We start from the raw sequence: 18,162 nt of genomic DNA, 5'->3' as shown, positions 1-18,162 counted from the left end.
AATTAGTACATGTTACATCATGACATGTTTTTACATGACCATGTCATATTTTGGTCAACGAAATAACAGAACAGTCTGGAGGGGGTCCAATAAAAACGATGAAGAATCAATTAAATTGGATTAATCTAATTTTGATGTCTCTTGATACCCTCGTAATGTTTTTCACATATATGATTCCACTCTTTCTCTGTAACATCAGTGTTCATATCTGCTGTCCAAGTTAACATCAAAGCATAAGATACAGTAACTGTCTGCTGGAAAAGCATTGCATGATAAATGTCCCAGACATTATTTTTATAGTCTGAGAGAGAAGATCTGACTGTTGTCAACATTGCACTTAAAAACAGTATTGACATAAATGTTAAGCTATTTCAAATACTACAAATAGACCTAAATAAGCCATGCAATGTAAGATTTTATCAAATATATATAAGAAGCCTATAATCCCTCTATATTTTTGGTTGTTTTTTTAATAATATGAGATGAAATGACTGGTTTCAGTCCAAATGACAGCTTACTGTATGTATCACTGTGTGAGTTGTACTGCTGCAGTAAACAGGTCTCTTACCTAACAGTGGATCATTCTTTCAAAGCTGGTTTCTCTATTAGACTAGTCATGCAGTACTTAAATCCTTTTTGTGCAACCCACTTTCACTTCTTTTCATACACAATGCGGTGCTCTCTGATCCTCTCCATCATTCTACCCACTGACATTATATAACATCAAATCAGATCATACCTAAAAAGAATCGTACTCAATACCTGTATTGTATGCCTGTGTTCAATGACTTCAACAACACTGGGCTATATTTCAAGCTTGCACACATGCAGTATGAACATCTCTGAATAATCTTTATTTTAAATTGATTGGGTATTTAACAAGTTTTATTTGATATAAATACATTTTATTCAGAGGAATATGCTCTCATGGCTCTAAAAAAAAATGGCATCTTTTTAAAATGATATCCTTGCATGCATCCATGCTTTGGTTCATCTCTCGATGAAAAAGTCCACCGGGCTTTGACAAGACTCCTTCCATCTTTTCTGGCATAAAAGTACAGCAATTACAGTAACACTTTTCAAGCTTTTGCTTTTCTGAATGTGCCAATTCTGCCCCCGTGATTTACTGTAAGCGCAGGGAATATTTCTTTCACTGCCGTATACAAATCTTCAAAATCCTGGTTCACTGTGATGTCCTAGAGAGAGAGAGAGAGAGAGATAGAGAAAAGTGAGTGAATATGTTTGAAAAGGAGAAGATTCACCGAAAGTCTCATAGAGGTGGAATTTATGTGAGTTACCGAAAAGTTTAATGCCTCCATGGCTGAATCTGGGTTTTCCTGCACGGACTGGAGGATCCCATAGCACCCAGCATTCTGGATGGGGTTCCTACCCACCTGGTCAAACATTAGAAATGTAAGAATATGGCAAGATCAACACAGATTTCCTGGTTTTATTAAAATGGTGATGAAATAAGTTGTTTAGGCTATTATGGTATTTTAAAGGCTGATTCCCACCCCTTGCGTCATCTTAAAATAAGTCTCCTATTGAAAGAATAGTTCCACATTTTGGGAAACACACTTATTGTCTTTCTGGCAGAGAGTTATTTGGCTACAGTCAGCAGTGGCTTAGCTTAGTTTATAAAGACAGGAAACAGAGGGAAACAGATAGCCTGGCTCTGTCCAGTGATAACTAAATCCACCCAACAGCACCTCTGAAGCTCCTTTATTTAGTGTAAAAAAAAACACAGTTCACCATTTTCTAGGGCCGTCCTTCACCAAAGAAATTCTTAGTTGACTAACACTCATTTGATTTTGATCGATGAATCTGTAAAACCATCGAGGTCATTGCCTCACCTTAACCATTCGAGGTCAATGCCTCACCCTAAACATTCAAGGTCAATGCCTAACCTTAACCATTCAAGCTCAATGCCTCACCCTAAACATTCAAGCTCAATGCCTCACCTTAAACATTCAAGGTCAATGCCTCACCCTAAACATTCAAGCTCAATGCCTCACCTTAAACATGCCTCACCTTAAACATTCAAGCTCAATGCCTCACCTTAAACATTCAAGGTCAATGCCTCACCTTAACTATTCGAGGTCAATGCCTAACCTTAACCATTCAAAGTCAATGCCTAACCTTAACCATTCAAAGTCAATGCCTAACCTTAAGCATTCAAAGTCAATGCCTAACCTTAAGCATTCAAGGACAATGCCTAACCTTAACTAATCAAAGTCAATGCCTAACCTTAACTATTTGAGGTCAACGCCTAGCCTTAACCATCTCGTGAGACTTTCGCAATTTGCGTGTTACCTTCTAGACACAACCCTATTTCTTTGCTGGGACTAGTAACTTCCTGGAGTCTTCACTGGTTGCCTGGCGACAGAGCCAGCTTTAGAGGCTCTGGTAGGTAGACTTTGTGCCTGTTGTTGAACAAAGCCAGGCTAGGTTCCTTTAAGAACTGACCAGTGTCTAAAGATAAAAGGTAGCTACTCAAGGCTACATTTGGCACATTCACACATTAGTGTGATTTAATGTGTACTGTCCATATCAGATAAACCAGACAGACTAGATGCAGAAGCAACAACAACAATTTCTGTAATTAGCTGCTATTAATGCAAATATAAATTCGATTCCGTCTCTGAACTTTCAAACTTCTCAATAACAGATCACATTTTTAAATCTTGAACTCCCAAAATTTCGCTGATTATAGTGAGTTTTCAGACTTTTATATTTCACCTAAACTTTCTATTCAGGAATACACATATAATCAATATTAAATGCTCGGGCTGTAACTCAAGTCTTCACCATAACTTCTTTTCTGTCACTAACTTGTTTCAGACAGTTGAGTCCCTGAGAATCCAGCTAGGGTGCTGACATTTAAACAAAGTACAGTGATCCATTTATTTATCCTATTTTATCCACTGATGCCCCCCATTGTGTTTGAAGCTAGAACCAATCTCTCAACAGCTTACATTCAGGGATTTGATTGTCTTGTTTACTTTGAGGCCCATGGCTAGGCGGATAGCTCCTTCAGGGGGTATTCGGTTATTACTGTGGCGAGAAACAAAAGGAGAGAACAAAAAAAAAGTGTGTGTTGGAGTGTGAGGGAAGCAATCATAAAGTGTTATTTTTTAAAATGGCATGATTCATCCATGTAGCACAAATGTCTTCAAATTTATGAGGCAAGCTTTGTTTTGCTCAAGAAGTAAACTGAATTACTTTAACTGTGTTTATGGTAGCAATCTAAAAGGTTAAAAAAAGGTTATCACTGTTTAAGATTTATTAGTAGGCCTAAAACTATAAATCTGGTAAAGCAAGTTGGCCTCACCAGGAGTCTCATAAAGGATATGTTGTTTTAGTTTTGCCTCACAGAGTTGGTACCAAACAAGGTAAAAGCTATTTGCTCTCAATTGTGATAATGTGAGAACTGAACTTTTAACCTCTGCGCCTTTTAACTCAGTTCCAGTAAAATAATCTGATTACCAGAAACCAAGATAACAAACTGTACCTCACGTTCAACTCCTCCAAAACAGTGTTCTCTTTCAGAGCCTGTCCTAAAGCAATGGCTCCTTCTTTACCAAAGCCATTAAATGACAGATCCACTGTTCTGAGGAAAACGTTTCCCTAAAAGAAAAAAAAGCAGAAAAGAATGAGTCTTTGGTTAAAGTAAGATTTCAAATGCAATAACAAGTAAAACTTTAACAAGTTCTCCAATGTGATTAACTGAAGACCAAAGGAAGACCTTAATTTAAAGTGAGAGAGCAGCAGAATAGATCCTGATGTAATCAGCCTCTCAGGACCTGAATCAATCAAACCTGTCAGTGCAGCTCACTGATCAGGGTCCCCTTGACCATCTTGGTCATTAAGATAGGGAAGGAAGAACTGCTGCTATTATATCTCTCTTGCTGTGAAATGCTTAATGAAGAACTGACCACCAGGGAGCTGTTTCAGAACAAGAAAATTAGCCAGGTTATGATATCTTCATCTAGTAGCAATTATCAACCAGTATAACTGAATCATAATAGTAAACTTGACAAATGACAAATTTAAAACAGTGTCACTGAATATGTCATTATCTTGTTTTTACAGTAACTTTACTGACTTTCTAATCCTGTAATACTCCATGGCTTGTTCAAAACGTTCACTGTAGCCAATTGACCATTTGCTATAAGAGCAATACTGTGCACCTAATGAGTTTGTAAGATTGTACCCTTTTTTTAGCCTGTGCTCTAATGTAACCTGCATACCCGGCAAATTATATTACTAGGTTAGGCTATACTTCCAATGACACTAGGGTAAATCATTTAGTGTGGTTACAGGTTAGAGAAAATACCTGTTCAGAGCTGGAGCGACTAAAATCTGCATGTAATTGTCAGCATTTCAACCCCCCAAAAATTTGACGGTTGTCAACTATAAATGAGAAACCTGCTTTTGTTTACCTCACATTTTTTACAAAAATTACTGCAAAGTTCAAGTTAAAATTAACCTGCCACCGTTATCACTGCATTATGTGCCTTGCGATCAATAGTAATTAAGGGGATGTGGCTTAATGATCAGTCAATTCACTTTTCACTAAATATCTTATGCACTAACCCAGTGGTTCCCAAACGTTTCATGTCAAGGACCCCTAAACTGACACAAATTAGACCACAGATCATCATTTGATATGATTTTGTCCAAGGGTCCCCTGTCTGATAGAATTTTTGGATGTTTTATTACAGAAAGAGTATGAAACCCATCACCAAAATAGTCATACATTCTGTCATTGTGCTACTTATGGATGATGAATTATACTGAAAATAACTGATTCTCCTTTTTGCTGGGGACCCGCTGGAACCCCCTCAAGGAACCACTTTGGGAACGACTGCACTAACCTATTTGGTCTGTCCAGCTACTTTTATGTAAATTTGTCTGAAGCTGTTTTGAGGGGTTTGGTCTAGCCCCCTTGGTTCCAATTAAGAAAAATCATAATGCTACAGCATGCAATGATATTTCAGACAATAGTGCACTTCCAACTTTGTGGCAACAGCCTGGGCTCTTTCCTGTTTCTTACACAAAGGCAGGTCCATAAAGAAATGGTTTTCTGAGCTTTGGTGTTAAAGGATTTGACTGGCCTGAAGAGAGCCCTGATCTCATCCCCATCTAGCATTTGGGATGAATTGGACTGTGAGCCGGGCCTTATCGCCCAACATCAGTGTCCGACCTCACTGATGATTTAGTGGCTGAATGGGAGCAAATCCCTGCAGCCAGATTCCCAAAGCCTGTGGAAAGCCTTCCCAGAAGAGTGGAGGTTGTTCTCAAATGATATTAATGCCCATAGTTTTATTATGAGATATTTAACGAACACAATGTAATGGGGTTTACATGCTTTTGTTCATGCACTATATGACTGATACATGATGCATGCACAAATTTAGTTTTAAAATGTGCTATTCAATCTGACATAAGCAATGTTCTAAATTTGACTTGTATAATTATTTATTTGATGGTGATATGAGCTATAAGAACTGTCACTATTCCTCTTTGGTCTTGCATGAGTTCAAAAACTAATATAGTGTTCAAACATTGACTTCCAGGTGTATTACCCCGAGGCCATCGGCCAGCATCACAGCTCCTCTCCCTCGAATGCAGTTCCAGGCGAGATTTAGTGATCTCAACCCTGTGTTCTCTGACAAAGAGTCTCCCAGGCTTTGCCCTTGGGATAGGAAAAAAAATAAGAAGAAATAATGGCATGGTATGACAAAATAAACTCTGTTATTTCACTGTAAAACCAAGAAAATGTCTGACATCCTCAGTAAATTACAACGATTTGTTCAAAACAGATATATACGTAATCATTGTTATCAGTCAGTTTGTAAGCGTTTGTGGCAATTTCTCAAAAAGTGGAAATCTGATTTTGGAAACGATGCACATCCAGAAAAATATCTAAGATGACAAATACTTTAGTGGTAAGAAAGTACAATAAAAGGTATAATAAAGTATAATCAGAAGTACTTATTAACACTCTCTGGGAGAGTCTCTTATCTCCAGTAGAGTTCACTGAGATGGTGTGATTGTGTTTCACAGCCTAAAAGCATAAGTGAGTGAGGACTGTAGAGGCAGAGACCCCAAAGAGAAAGATCGCCATCAACATCTCACCCACTTTATCACGAAGATAAGAATGTGCACAGCGCTCAGTGGTTCATAATCATAGAAAAGGACGCCCTCACTGTGCTTGATCGAAAAAGCAATAAAACCATAGCATGAATGTCAGAGAGTTTTTGATTGGTACACTTTCTCGATATGGAAGAGTGCACTCAAAAAAGCACGAGGATGTCCTTTGATATTTCAGCAGTGGAGAAAATAAAATTGAATATGTGGTGATGAATCATAGCAGCACACATGGCAATGAGACACGGCGGTGTCCCCTTTCCCACAGACAGATTTATTTTCAATTACCGACATCAGATGCTCATTGCATCCTGGTCTGCCATTCTTCCACAAGGTGCCTGTCGCAAAGCTCATCCGCATGATAATTGAAAGAGGTTTTAATGAAGGCGAAATGTTCTTGACCTTTGAATGCCACAGTCTGCTGCTGCCTGCTGTCCTGTGACTGCTTAGAGATAAAGCTAATGGTTTCTCCAAAAAATCTAATAATAGTAGGTACCAGTAATCGTATATACTAAATTACTCTGCACTCACATAGTAATTGGTCAATTTATAGGGCTTGAATGTATATTCCCTTATCATTTAATAAGGCAGAAAAGAGAACTTTCACTTACACAGCTGCTTTGAATAAGTACTTGTAGTCTTAAAATGATCATTCATTCATATACAAACAAAATAACCTATAAGTAAAAGTTTTGGTTTAAAATAATGAGTTCAGTCATGACAATTAAAAGATGGTGCTAATCTGAAATGTACTATTTTTCTGTTCTCTGAATTTTGACCAAGTGAAACAAATATTTGAGATCTGAGATTAATTGCAGAATTCTGAGATAAAAAGTAAAAATGTATGAAAATGACTTTATTCACGTCTATGTTAGAGTATGTTAGTGCATTTGAGCGTGCCCCACTGGTTAGCTAATCACACCTGCTCTGTACTGCGCACATGCTGCGGTTACCACTGATAACAAGGTCTTTGCTTCAAAGCCCGGCGCACCTCCTGGGTGCTCGGTCGGGACGGAGTTATCAGCGTTAACCGCCATAAGAGCGTAGTGCAGAGTGCCGGCCATTAGTTAGCCCGTGGGGCACAACAGAGAGACTCACATGCACTAAAATGCACCTGTGGCCGGCCCGGCTACTTAACGGAGCACAGAGAAGCTCTGATTACAGCACACACAGAGGGAGACTTCATTCTCTGCTCAGGTAGACATTACTCCTCTGTATCTTTAGCAAATAGTTATTTGCTGCTATATTAATGCTCTGACTTTCGAATTTAGCACATTTAAACTTCGAGCCCCGACCTCAATCTCATGCAACACCTTTGGGATGAACTGGAACTGGCCAGGCCCGAGATGCTCAACAATCACATATGGTCGTAAAGTTTGAGTGTCTAAATGTCCACAAACTTTTGGCCATATAGCGTTGTTGTTTTTTCGACATGGCCCAAATTAAACGGAAGTGCGAATGTCTGTTAAAAAACTCAGAGAAAGAGAGAGAAAGAGCTCTGTCCAAAGAAATAGAACTAATTTACATCTCATCCCTCACACGTCTTTAATGAATTTTGCTATTTATGATCTTGATGCCACATATGCTTTCTGGGTCCTGCTTTCTGCTATTGCAAAGTAAGTGAAAATATGCATCTCCAGTGTAAATCTTTAATATCAACCTAATAAAAATGGAATCCTTAGGTACTGTTTCATTCTTTGAAAGGGTGCGGCCTCACAGAAAATATGTGACCTTTACTGTGTATAACTAATTGCTGTGTGCTACCTGCACGCTCTCCCAGAGCGTTGTGGCTGAGGTCGATGTGCTGCAGCTTGGAGTTGGTGATCAGCGCTGGGCCGAAGTGTTCAGCGGACCGGTCGGTGAAACGGTTTCCTGACAGATTGAGGCTCACCAGGGTGCTGTTCTCCTTAAGCATACCAGCGACAGCTCTGGCACCGTAATCCCCAAGATTGTTGTCGGATAGGTCCACCTCTGGGATTGACACACAAGTACACAGGTCAAAAGAACAACATGTGGCAGGAGCACAAAAAGAGTCAAAAAGAGTCCAAAGAGAAGAAGTGCCGCAAGTTTTCCACAATTCGAAACATATTTTATCATTTTATAATCTAAATCAGTTGTGACAAGTTTGCTAATTGGCTTTATTACAGTTTTGGTAGCCTGACTATTGCATCCAAAATGATTGGTCAGTCCTTCCCTTCCCTTTCTTCAGTTTAAAGTTTGGCTTCATCAAAAAGTTGTGAACATTTTTAGTCATAATTCTCGCATGCTATCTCCCCTTTTTTGAGGAAATGCCCCATGGGCGGAGATATTGACTACTTTATCTTAAATCTGAGTGGTTCAAAAGCTTTTCATAAAGCACCATCATCCAGTCAAAACTTTAAGTTGTCCAGTACTGTCTGTTTCAGACTTCTCATTTGTTGTATATTTATTAGGACTGTCAATCAATAAACATATTTAATCGTGATTAATAGCATGATTGTGCATAGTTAATCATTATTAATCGCAAATGAATCACACATCTGTTCAAAATGTACCTTGAAGGGAGATTTGTCAAGTATTTAATACTCTTATCAACATGGGAGTGGGCAAATATGCTTGCTTTATGCAAAGGTATGTTTATGTTTATTATTGGAAATCAATAAACAACACAAAACAATGACAAATATTGTCCAGAAATCCTCACAGGTACTGAATTTAGCATAAAAAGATATGCTCAAATCATAACATGGCAAACTCAAGTCCAACAGGCAACAACAGCTGTCAGTGTGTCAGTGTGCTGACTTGACTATGACTTGCCCCAAACTGCATGTGATTATCATAAAGTGGGCATGTCTGTAAAGGGGAGACTCGTGGGTACCCAGAGAACCCATTTTAATTCACGTATCTTGAGGTCAGAGATCAAGGGACCCCTTTGAAAATGGCCATGCCAGTTTTTCCTCGGCAAAATTTAGCTTACTGTAAGTTTGGAGCTTTAAAACTGAGTCCGCTACAACCTAAAAATCGCAAGTTGTGTTAATGCGTTAAAGAAATTAGTGGCGTTAAAAATAATTTGCATTTTGACTGCCCTATTATTTATTCATTTGTTGGCTAATGTCTGCTGCAGCATCAGCAAAATACGTCAGCGAGTAATCTGTTATGCTGTATATTCATAAAATTGGATACCCCTGAAAGTGGTGCATGACAAATTATGTCAAAAATAATGCCACCCTAAAGAGCCTGCATGACTCACAGGAGTCTCTCGATACATGTAGATCCCTCTATAGGTTCCTGAACTGCACAAATATTAACCATGGACCCCAGATATATATGGCATATAATTGGGGTGAGAGTGGCGTGCGAGTGGGAGTGGAGGTGGCACTTTTGCTAGAAAAACGGTGACAGAGTGAGGGAGAAGGGAGAAGGAAGAGAAAATGTGTGCATGCTTGAGTGCCCAGTAAAACCACCTGTAATGTAACAATTTTCCTTTAACATCTCGGCGATAGCAGCTCCGCCCATTCCCTCCATCCAATTATCTCGCAGGTTCAGCCTCAGTATTGAAGTGTTGGTTACCAGGGGAACTGCCAGTGCTTTGGTGCCCTGCAAACACACAACCAAAGTGAAATTCTTCTGTTTGTTCACTGCAGTATATTTTCTTATCTGTATTCCAGTTAAAAGAGTAGATGTACTGATGCAGGTGGGCAGAGAGAGAGAGAGAGAGAGGAATATTAAACCTGTGTGAGACAAATGAAACAGAAGGGAGCTGTGTGGAGGCGTGGGTCAGAAATGAAGCTCGCAGAACATGAAAATTATAGTTTCTAGAACGGCTAATGAGAAAGTTGGCTGCATGAAGCCTTATGTTAACTTGATCTTTAAAAAAGAAGAAGAGCAGAAAGAGGCCCCATCAGAAAATAAATGTGCGCAGAGTGTCTTTCTCTGAGATTTGAGAAGCCCATCAGTCTGCAAGACATTAAACAAATAACCTTTGGCAGCTGCACTCAGTTCCTTTACTTCTGCTCTCTGTGATTGACAGGTGAAGACTTGTTTAAAATCCAATTTAATCAGTCTGAATGATGCCGCTGAAGCCGAAACCTGGGGAAACGGCTTGTTAAGGAATGGATTTACTTGTACAACTTTCATTTGCAGCGCTACGGACCAGTGGAAGCCTGTAAAAATGTCAAACTGTGTTGCTAAGAGCTCCAGGCAATGCATTTTCACATGTGTAGAGGATGTACTTTTCACTCAGTCAGAGATGTACAACCACAGAGCAATTTCACATTGATTTACCGTTAAAAAGACATCTAATTGTGACTGACTTGTGGCCTAAAATTACGCTATATATAACGCTAAGTATAGTTTTTGTTTTCTTTATGTTTTTTTCAGGAGTAGAAAAGTAAATAAAGATTTGTTGTGTACACATTCACTTAATAAGATCCATTAGTTAAATACAACATCTAGATTTCCTGTTTGGTTTAAACCTGCCAAAAGCATTTTTGATGATGTCTTTCTAGATCTGTTTATGTCTGTGTACATTTTAGGTTATATGCAAGCTAAAACATGAAGGCACAATATTGACATAATGTGAAATGCTTAACAGGACCAACTAATAAAGCTACTTCTACATGGGTCACAAGGTGAAACACATTTACTGTCATTTAGGATCAAAAATAAGAAGTTTTCCCCCAGAGGTAAATTCAAATTCAGATCTGTATAATGAGATCTCTCTGAGTGTGACTCAATGCCAGCAGCCTTCCACTCTCTTCAAAGGACTCTCCACTTGTGCTGGGAAGATCTATATAATGGACTTGACTTATGCAATTCTGTCTGTAAAGTGTGCTGCAAAGATATGTACATGCATGATCTGTTTCCTGGGTAAACTCCTTGAAGCTCAGCTGCGTTGGACTTAACGCAGCTGGACTTAACGCAGCGCTCCACGGACTTTGTCGTGATCAGTGAAGTCCCCCTGGAGGGGAATGTGACTTTGAATTAATGAGTATTTAACTGAACAAAGCTCTGGACTGATCTGAAATTGCGTCAGAGAGACGAAGAAGTGCAATTACTTGTGGATCTTTTTCAACATTTCGAATACCTTCCCCCAGGTGAAACTGAAGGCCACTTGGGGGCAGCAGAAACAAGTTGTGAGCACAATATTGGCATATAATCACCTTAGTGATGTGGTGAGCTTGTTAGCAAATGGTTGCTTAATTACACATCATTACAGAGCAATTAATTATCATTCATTTGGAGTCATGTTTGTGGCCACCTGGCAAAAGTAAGTCCAATATTCACTCTCTTTTAGCTCTGATTTTGGTCACTACCAACAAAATATCTTGCTTGCCACTATGTTCGTTACTAACTTTGTCTTAGTGCCGTTTGGGGCTGAGCAGGTAGTAACAAACAGCGGCTTGTTGCAACCAAAAGTTGCCAGACAGCTAAACAAGGAGCTGAAAGTCGCTATAAATCTCCGTAAAGCCGAGAGGAGCATCAGATTCAGGTGATCATTTTCTGTATGTTCATTATCACGAGCAACCTCTTTCATAATAGCCGTGTTTCCATTCAATTGTCGAGCAAATTTTAAGCAAACTTTTGAAATGATGCAAAAAAGAAATGCGAATTAGGCGAGTTTCCATCAACTGGTTTGAAGCGAATAAAGTCGGCTGCAGCATAGTTACGTCAGAAGTTGCCGCCGTTCGTGTCCCATGCGCTATGTTTCACTTTCACATTACAATCAGCTGTTTATTTGCGTCCTGTGTTCACGTCAAGTCACATTTTCATTGTACAAACGAAGTCATTTAAAGCCCAACCATGTTGTTTTTTTCCTAAACCTAACTAAGTGGTTTTGTTGAATAAACCTAAGCAAATGTTTTTGTTTAATTCACAACATTAAGCACGTGTTTACTGCAAGCGAAATGGGACGCCTAAGGGTCCGACATAGCGTCAGTATCTGACGAGTTGAGATGATGACGTTGCGTGAATGACCTGGCCACAGATGGCAGCTCAGTGCCTGCAGACGGACTTGAACACTGAAATATTTTTGCCCTGCACCTGGATTCCAAATTCTAAAAATAACAGAATAAAGTAATAAAATCTAAATCCGGGCAGGAAAATAGATAAATAAAAGACCCTCCCCTGCTCTCCCCCCAACACCAGACTATCCTCCCTTCAGCAAAAAGAAAATAATTTTTGTACAGTCCCTAACTTATGATTACAGTACCTGAGGTCCCAGACCACGATGCATCATGGACAGCTCGCTACTCTGCATGTGCCGCAGGAAGTAAGAGGCAGGTGCCACCTGTAACGCTTCACACGCCTCCATGTAGCACGTCTGCCCCGTCGGGTCATACGCCTCCTCCTTATCTGCAACATGAATAAAGACACTATCTGTCTGAATTGTTCGCTATCAATGCGTCTTTGTGAAAAGGAGAGATGTGGCATTTTCCCCCCGGAGGAGGACCTTTTGAGTGTGATATTGAAAACTCCCTCGTGGCTGATTTCGCCCCGTCAGGGGAGCTCATTCATACCAGATGGTTTTCACTGCTGGTGAAAAGGAAGCCTGACACAAAGACTGAGATGAAATCATTAAGATGCAGAACAGGGCTTCACATGTGTGGGCAGGCACGTGTAGGAGTTACTGTTTTGTTTTTTCTGGCTGAAATCATCTAGAGATTGGGAAGGGAGAAGGGGGAAGATTAACAGATGGGGTGCTTTATCAATGTATGTTCTGATCAAGATCAAATTAAGACTCACTATGAAAATGCTTTACTGCTGGAGCCTGGTATGAAATATTATTTCAGACAGAAAATAACAGGATGAAATTGTTAATTTCAAACACATAAATGGGAACATCACACCCTTTATCATAGAATGTAATACCTTTCCCATTATCTCCCCTCTTTACCTCCGAGCTCCAAATCTGTGTCGTAGTCCTCATCAGAGGTCACACACTCTTCTCCTCCCAGCTCCTCCTCCTCTTCATTCTCTCCCTCCTCCTCTTCCTCTTCACCCTCTCCTTCACCTCCGTCTAGCACATTCCCATCAGGACTTGAGCGCTGGTCCTTTGGCCCACGCACGTCGACCTCTGTCCGGCTCGCTCTCTGCTGGATAAGAAAGTAAGACATCGTGACTCCTCAAAGCTGGCTGCTGGCTGGCAGCCTGAGTGAGGAGATTTGATGGATTTTGCTAGCAGGAGAATAAAGCGGATACCTACATGTTGGACAACTGAGTCCATCAATGTGTCTTCTTTGAGCTGGTATCCCTCTGTCCTCCCAGTCTTTGTAATACTTTCCCTCCTACTGCTTTCTTTACCCTCTTTCGCCAGAGGCTGTTTCAGCTGTCTTTCACTCCCTTTATTTCTAGGCCAATGGCACATTCACTACATTTCTCAGTCAGCCATGCCATATATTGTTATTTTTAAGGACTAAACCTGCTACTCAGAAATACCAGCATTTGGCATGTGAGTGATACTGCACATGTTCTAAGGCACTTTTTGTGTGGACATCCAAGAGGTTTTGCATTTGAAAATGTGCTGCTTTCATAGTGTATTTCTGACACTTACGGTAGAGCGTGCAGCCCTGTGATTAGACTGCATAAAAATGTAATTGAGACAGACTTTCAGGGTGACACTCTTGAGTCTCCTCTGTTGAATAAATACATGCACGTACACAGGTCAAAAGAGCGATCTATAAAAAGAAAATAGCAGGTCTTTAGCCTGTATTTTTGAGCTTGTATTTCCTTGGAAAATGCTCAGACGTGTCTAGAGATAACGTTATGGTTAAGACCTCCATTTCTGAAGCTTAAAGAGAACATATTATGCTTATTTTCAGGTGAATACTTGTATTTAGGTTGTATTATTAGAGCATCTTTACATGCTTTAATGTTGAAAAAAAGCTTTATTTTTCTCATACCGGCTGTGCTGCGGCACCTCTTTTCACCCTCTGTCTGAAATGCTCTGTTTTAGCTCCTGCCCTGCCCTCCGGAGAAGCCCAGTCTGCTCTGATTGGTGAGCTGACCCACTGTTATGATTGGTCAACTGAACCAAACTCTTCAGACTCCACTTCAACTCCACTCTAACTATCTTTGTTCGAGGGAGTGCCAAACTAGCCGCTAGACAGATATTATGCAAATGTGTTACTTGGTGACATCACCACGTTACGGAAGAAAAGGCGGGACTTCAAGCGAGGCGTTTCAGGGCTGTTCAGGAGCAGTGTTTCTGTGGGGGAGAGTAACTCCCTTTGGTGTGGACTTTGGGCTTTGTAACTTTGCAGAACTTTTACATGCACAAAAAACTATATAACACACTACAAGGAAAGGAAAGGGAAAATAATAGGTCCACTTTAAAATACTCTTGCAGGTCAATAACATACTTTGGATTCTCACCAAGTGCCTCTCCTATGTCTTAATCAATATCAGGCTTCATAAAAATCTGCCTGAATAGTCTCCTACATGTCTCCCCTTGCCTACCTGGTTGTTCACACTTCCCTCGCTCAAGCAGACTTGGCCGGATGGTCAGCTTCCTACCTCTCCCAGCTGCAGCTTCTCACTTTCTGTGTCTGCGTCATCATCGTCTTCCAGCACAGAAGGCAGCAGCGCCTCCTTGGCCAACTTCTTCCCGTGAACCATGACTTCGACGCTGAGTAATGGTGATACTGATACTGAGGAAAATATACTGCTACCTGCAACAAATTTAGCTTGTGTTTTCAGACTCAAATTGAATTGCTGTGAGTGAAATCACTGCACTGCACTGGAGCAGCAGGTGGAGCAGCATGTGTTCATGCAACCTATCTTGCTCAATAGGAGGGTCAAATGCTTTTGGGCTAATTAGAGAGGCCACTGCTTCACTTCCTGATACAACCCCCAATCAGAGTCCTTGTGTATAAGGTTTAGATGGCTTGTTATGTTGACATGTTTCCATGGCGCTGAGTATTGTGCTCTCGAGGTGCCGACTCTCTGACGACCAGCACTTTACAGAGGCAGGAAAGAGGAGGGGAAGCCAATGCAACTGTTGTTTTTCAGGAAAAATCTCGGTATCAACATGGAAATCTGACCTTCAAACTTAAACGCCTCGACCTTTAATAACTCCTACCGCAGGAATAAACCTTTCCAGTCAGGCTTCTCTCTTATATAAACAAGAAAAAAAAACAAACCAAGCAAATGTGTTGACATATTCTGTAAATGTTTCTCTTTATTTGAAAGTAAATGCAAAGTCCTTGCAGTTGATGCATTAAAATGGAATACCCTCAATCAATTACAACAAAGGTCATTATAGCAGAGGCTGATTGGATCAGAGCTGTTCATAGCAGCAGCAGCGATATGCAAACACAGAAAAAGAAACCCCCTTTCGAGAATGTTTTTACCATCCAAAGCCCTGCGAGAAAGGCCGGACAACCTCACAATACAGTCTCACTGACTGACACAGTGCTGGTAAATAGACAGAGCTTTTTAAAATATGAACAGGAGAGAGAAGATCACCATGCATTTATTTTAATGCTGCTGTTTTATCCTCATACCTAAAGGATATGAGAGACACCGTAGAATAGGCCTTTTTTTGTTCTTTTTTTAAATCAAGCAGAATAATAGTGCTCATTTACATAATCAAAATACATTCTTAGAAAAGATCGTAGTGTTACTCTTTATATTTTATACTTTGTCTTTGAATATATATCTATAGAAGCTATATATAGAAGCTATGTCAGTTGCTTTTCCTGCTGCACATTTTACATCACAGACATGTTTCTTGACAGCTCTCATTCCAGTTAAACTAAATCTGTTTAAACAAATTATACAGAGGAGACATTCATCCAGAATGAACAACAGTGGGGACATTGGGAATCACCCTTTTTCCCCCGGCAGTAAAAATAGTTGATTCAGAGAAAAAAAAAAAAAAAAAACACCCCAAAAAACCAAACATATTCTCGGCAGCTGTTTGAAAATCACATTGAAATCCGTTAATCATGCTAACAGTTATCTTTAATTTGAATCAAAGACAAAGAAAGGGAACAAACAAGACTCAGAAGCTGACGAGAAAAGCCACAGGTTACTGCAGAGTGGGTGATCAATAAACAACGTGACCCCTGCACCAATATATATTCAAATTACAACCCTGACTCATTGGGAAGCAGCAAATGACCGCAGCGGCAGAGTGACTGCCTCTCGTCCCTGAATGAAAAACTTCACTGCTGAGATCAAAACTAAATGCCACGTGGGCAGTTTCCTGTTACCAAAACACCATCTGTAAGACTACATTTTCAGGCTCGTGTGACTCACGGAGCAACAAATTCATGCTTATTTTTAAAATCTGACCAGTTCGACAAGGTAACAGACAACAAGCAGAATAATCATGGAAAAACATACACCTGAGCACATGCATGTTTTACACCCATTCGTATAGAGACGCTTATGATGATTTCTATGGCACACACACACATACACACACATGCGCGCACACACACATGCATGCGGATGCTACTGAGCAGGTGTCAGGTCACAGTGAAAGGGTGGCGTGAGAGCCGTAAGGGTCGCGCACAATCATGCAGAGAGACTGAAGAAAGATGTGCTGTGAGTAGGCAGAGGGTTGATGTAAGGCAAGAGGCAGAGGAGTTATGACGCTGATAAATGCAAATTTTAAAAGCTCAATAGCTGTCAGATATGATCTGGGCAGCACAGGGTGCTAAAAGAGATCTTTTTGCTTCACTTAACAAGGTTTTGTTACAGAAATATGTCATTTTTAAAGGTAATAGTTAATAGGTTAATAGTTTGACATCGATACTGCTATCATATTTGTACGGTAAATGTGACGCTACAGCCAGGAGCCTTAGCCCAGCAGCCTTAGCTTAGCAACAAGACAGGAAACAGGGGAGCGGTGACTTCCTGCTTCCAGCCACGAGAAAGTCTGACACATAGTCTTCCATAAAAACCAAAAGGTGTCGATTTTGCACTTTGTTTTTTGTACGGCTTAAACAAACGAGCTATGTAAGGGATAATGTGTGGGGAGCCGGTCATTGTTGTGAAATAAACAACGCCCTGAAGGGGTTTATTTTAAAACAATGACCTGATCGATGCACATTATCCCTTTATCATTATCCTTATTACACGGCTACTTACTTAAGAAATCAATAATTTGACACAAAAACGGTCCGCTAGAGTCCGACATCAGAACTGCGCCCATAGCAACGGTTTGTTATACATAGCAACGGTCTGTTATACATGGCAACGGTCTGTTATACATAGCAACGGTCTACTATAAAGAAATAACAGACCGTAGAACGCTGTGATTGTCCAATCAGAATAGAGTATTCAACAAAGCCATGTAATAAAATGTGTTAATACTTAGGACACTGGTATGGAGATCCAATAGATTCCCCTAAATGTTACACACTGGTCCTTAACTTTTGATGTAACACAACGTCATCCGGTGGTCACCTTAACGAATTATAACAAATGCTACCGTGATAACTTCCCCGAGTTGTATCTCATAGTTACAGGTAGTGTTTTGCCATTTGACAAACCTTCAAATTCACGGCTCTGTTACTCAGACTGGACTTGAAACAGCACGCCCCCCTCCAACGCAGCTCCTTGCATTGTTTTAACACAGGGCTTTTTCAGTCTGAATGCCTGCTAACTCGCTGCTGGGTGTACTGTAGCTTCATATTTACCATACAGACATGAGGGTGGTATCAATATTCTCATGCAACTTAACGCAAGAAAGTAAATAATTCCCCAAAAATTCCCTTTAACTCATAAATTACTGATTTAATCATTGAATAATCTTCTACAATTCAAAAATCATTTTTCAAAACAATGTCCCTCCACCATGATTATATGATTTGACATGATTTTTCTTTTATTATAGCCAACACATCAATACTTAGATATTTTAAAATCTGAGAGCCCTGAAGGAGTTTAGATATATATTTTATTCGTCATTAATTAGTGTTCATTTAAATATGTAGTGACTCAGGTGCAGATTAATGGCTGCCCTGCACATTCCTATGCAGCTGCTGTGGGGTCGGGCAAGCACCAGCTGGGACACACGGC

At 40.1% G+C, this 18,162-nt stretch overlaps 1 protein-coding gene across 2 annotated transcripts; it reads right to left on the bottom strand.

Moving 5' to 3' along the window:
* Positions 1 to 835: 835 nt before the first annotated feature.
* Positions 836 to 14,945, bottom strand: lrrc74b (leucine rich repeat containing 74B). Of its 2 annotated transcripts, none has more exons than XM_037776721.1 (10): positions 14,647 to 14,945; positions 13,028 to 13,223; positions 12,344 to 12,486; positions 9,597 to 9,729; positions 7,918 to 8,124; positions 5,589 to 5,698; positions 3,512 to 3,627; positions 2,976 to 3,054; positions 1,299 to 1,394; positions 836 to 1,196 (listed from the first exon to the last, which is right to left on the bottom strand). In XM_037776721.1, the coding sequence occupies exons 1-10, from the start codon at positions 14,746 to 14,748 to the stop codon at positions 1,080 to 1,082; spliced, it is 1,299 nt and encodes a 432-aa protein (XP_037632649.1). In that variant the 5' UTR covers positions 14,749 to 14,945; the 3' UTR covers positions 836 to 1,079. The 2 variants fall into 2 exon arrangements, with proteins under 2 accessions (XP_037632649.1, XP_037632648.1); XM_037776720.1 differs by having other exon boundaries at positions 868 to 1,196; positions 13,028 to 13,226; positions 14,647 to 14,944.
* Between the last annotated feature and the right edge of the window lie 3,217 nt (positions 14,946 to 18,162).

Source organism: Sebastes umbrosus, chromosome 8, assembly GCF_015220745.1.
Source record: "Sebastes umbrosus isolate fSebUmb1 chromosome 8, fSebUmb1.pri, whole genome shotgun sequence".
Taxonomy (NCBI): Eukaryota; Metazoa; Chordata; class Actinopteri; order Perciformes; family Sebastidae; genus Sebastes; species Sebastes umbrosus.
Note: the sequence above shows the minus strand (reverse complement) of the source record. Positions and strands in the feature narration are given on the sequence as shown.

What these genes read in the sequence shown, in the direction of transcription:
- lrrc74b (XM_037776720.1), bottom strand. Translation starts at nt 14,748, where the DNA reads ATGGTTCACGGGAAGAAGTTGGCCAAGGAGGCGCTGCTGCCTTCTGTG. An exon ending in AGAAGCTGCAGCTGGGAGAG is followed by an intron (nt 13,227 to 14,646) that starts GTAGGAAGCTGA and finishes TTTCTTATCCAG; the next exon opens with CAGAGAGCGAGCCGGACAGA. An exon ending in TGCTGGCCGATGGCCTCGGG is followed by an intron (nt 3,628 to 5,588) that starts GTAATACACCTG and finishes TTTTTCTTTTAG; the next exon opens with GGAAACGTTTTCCTCAGAAC.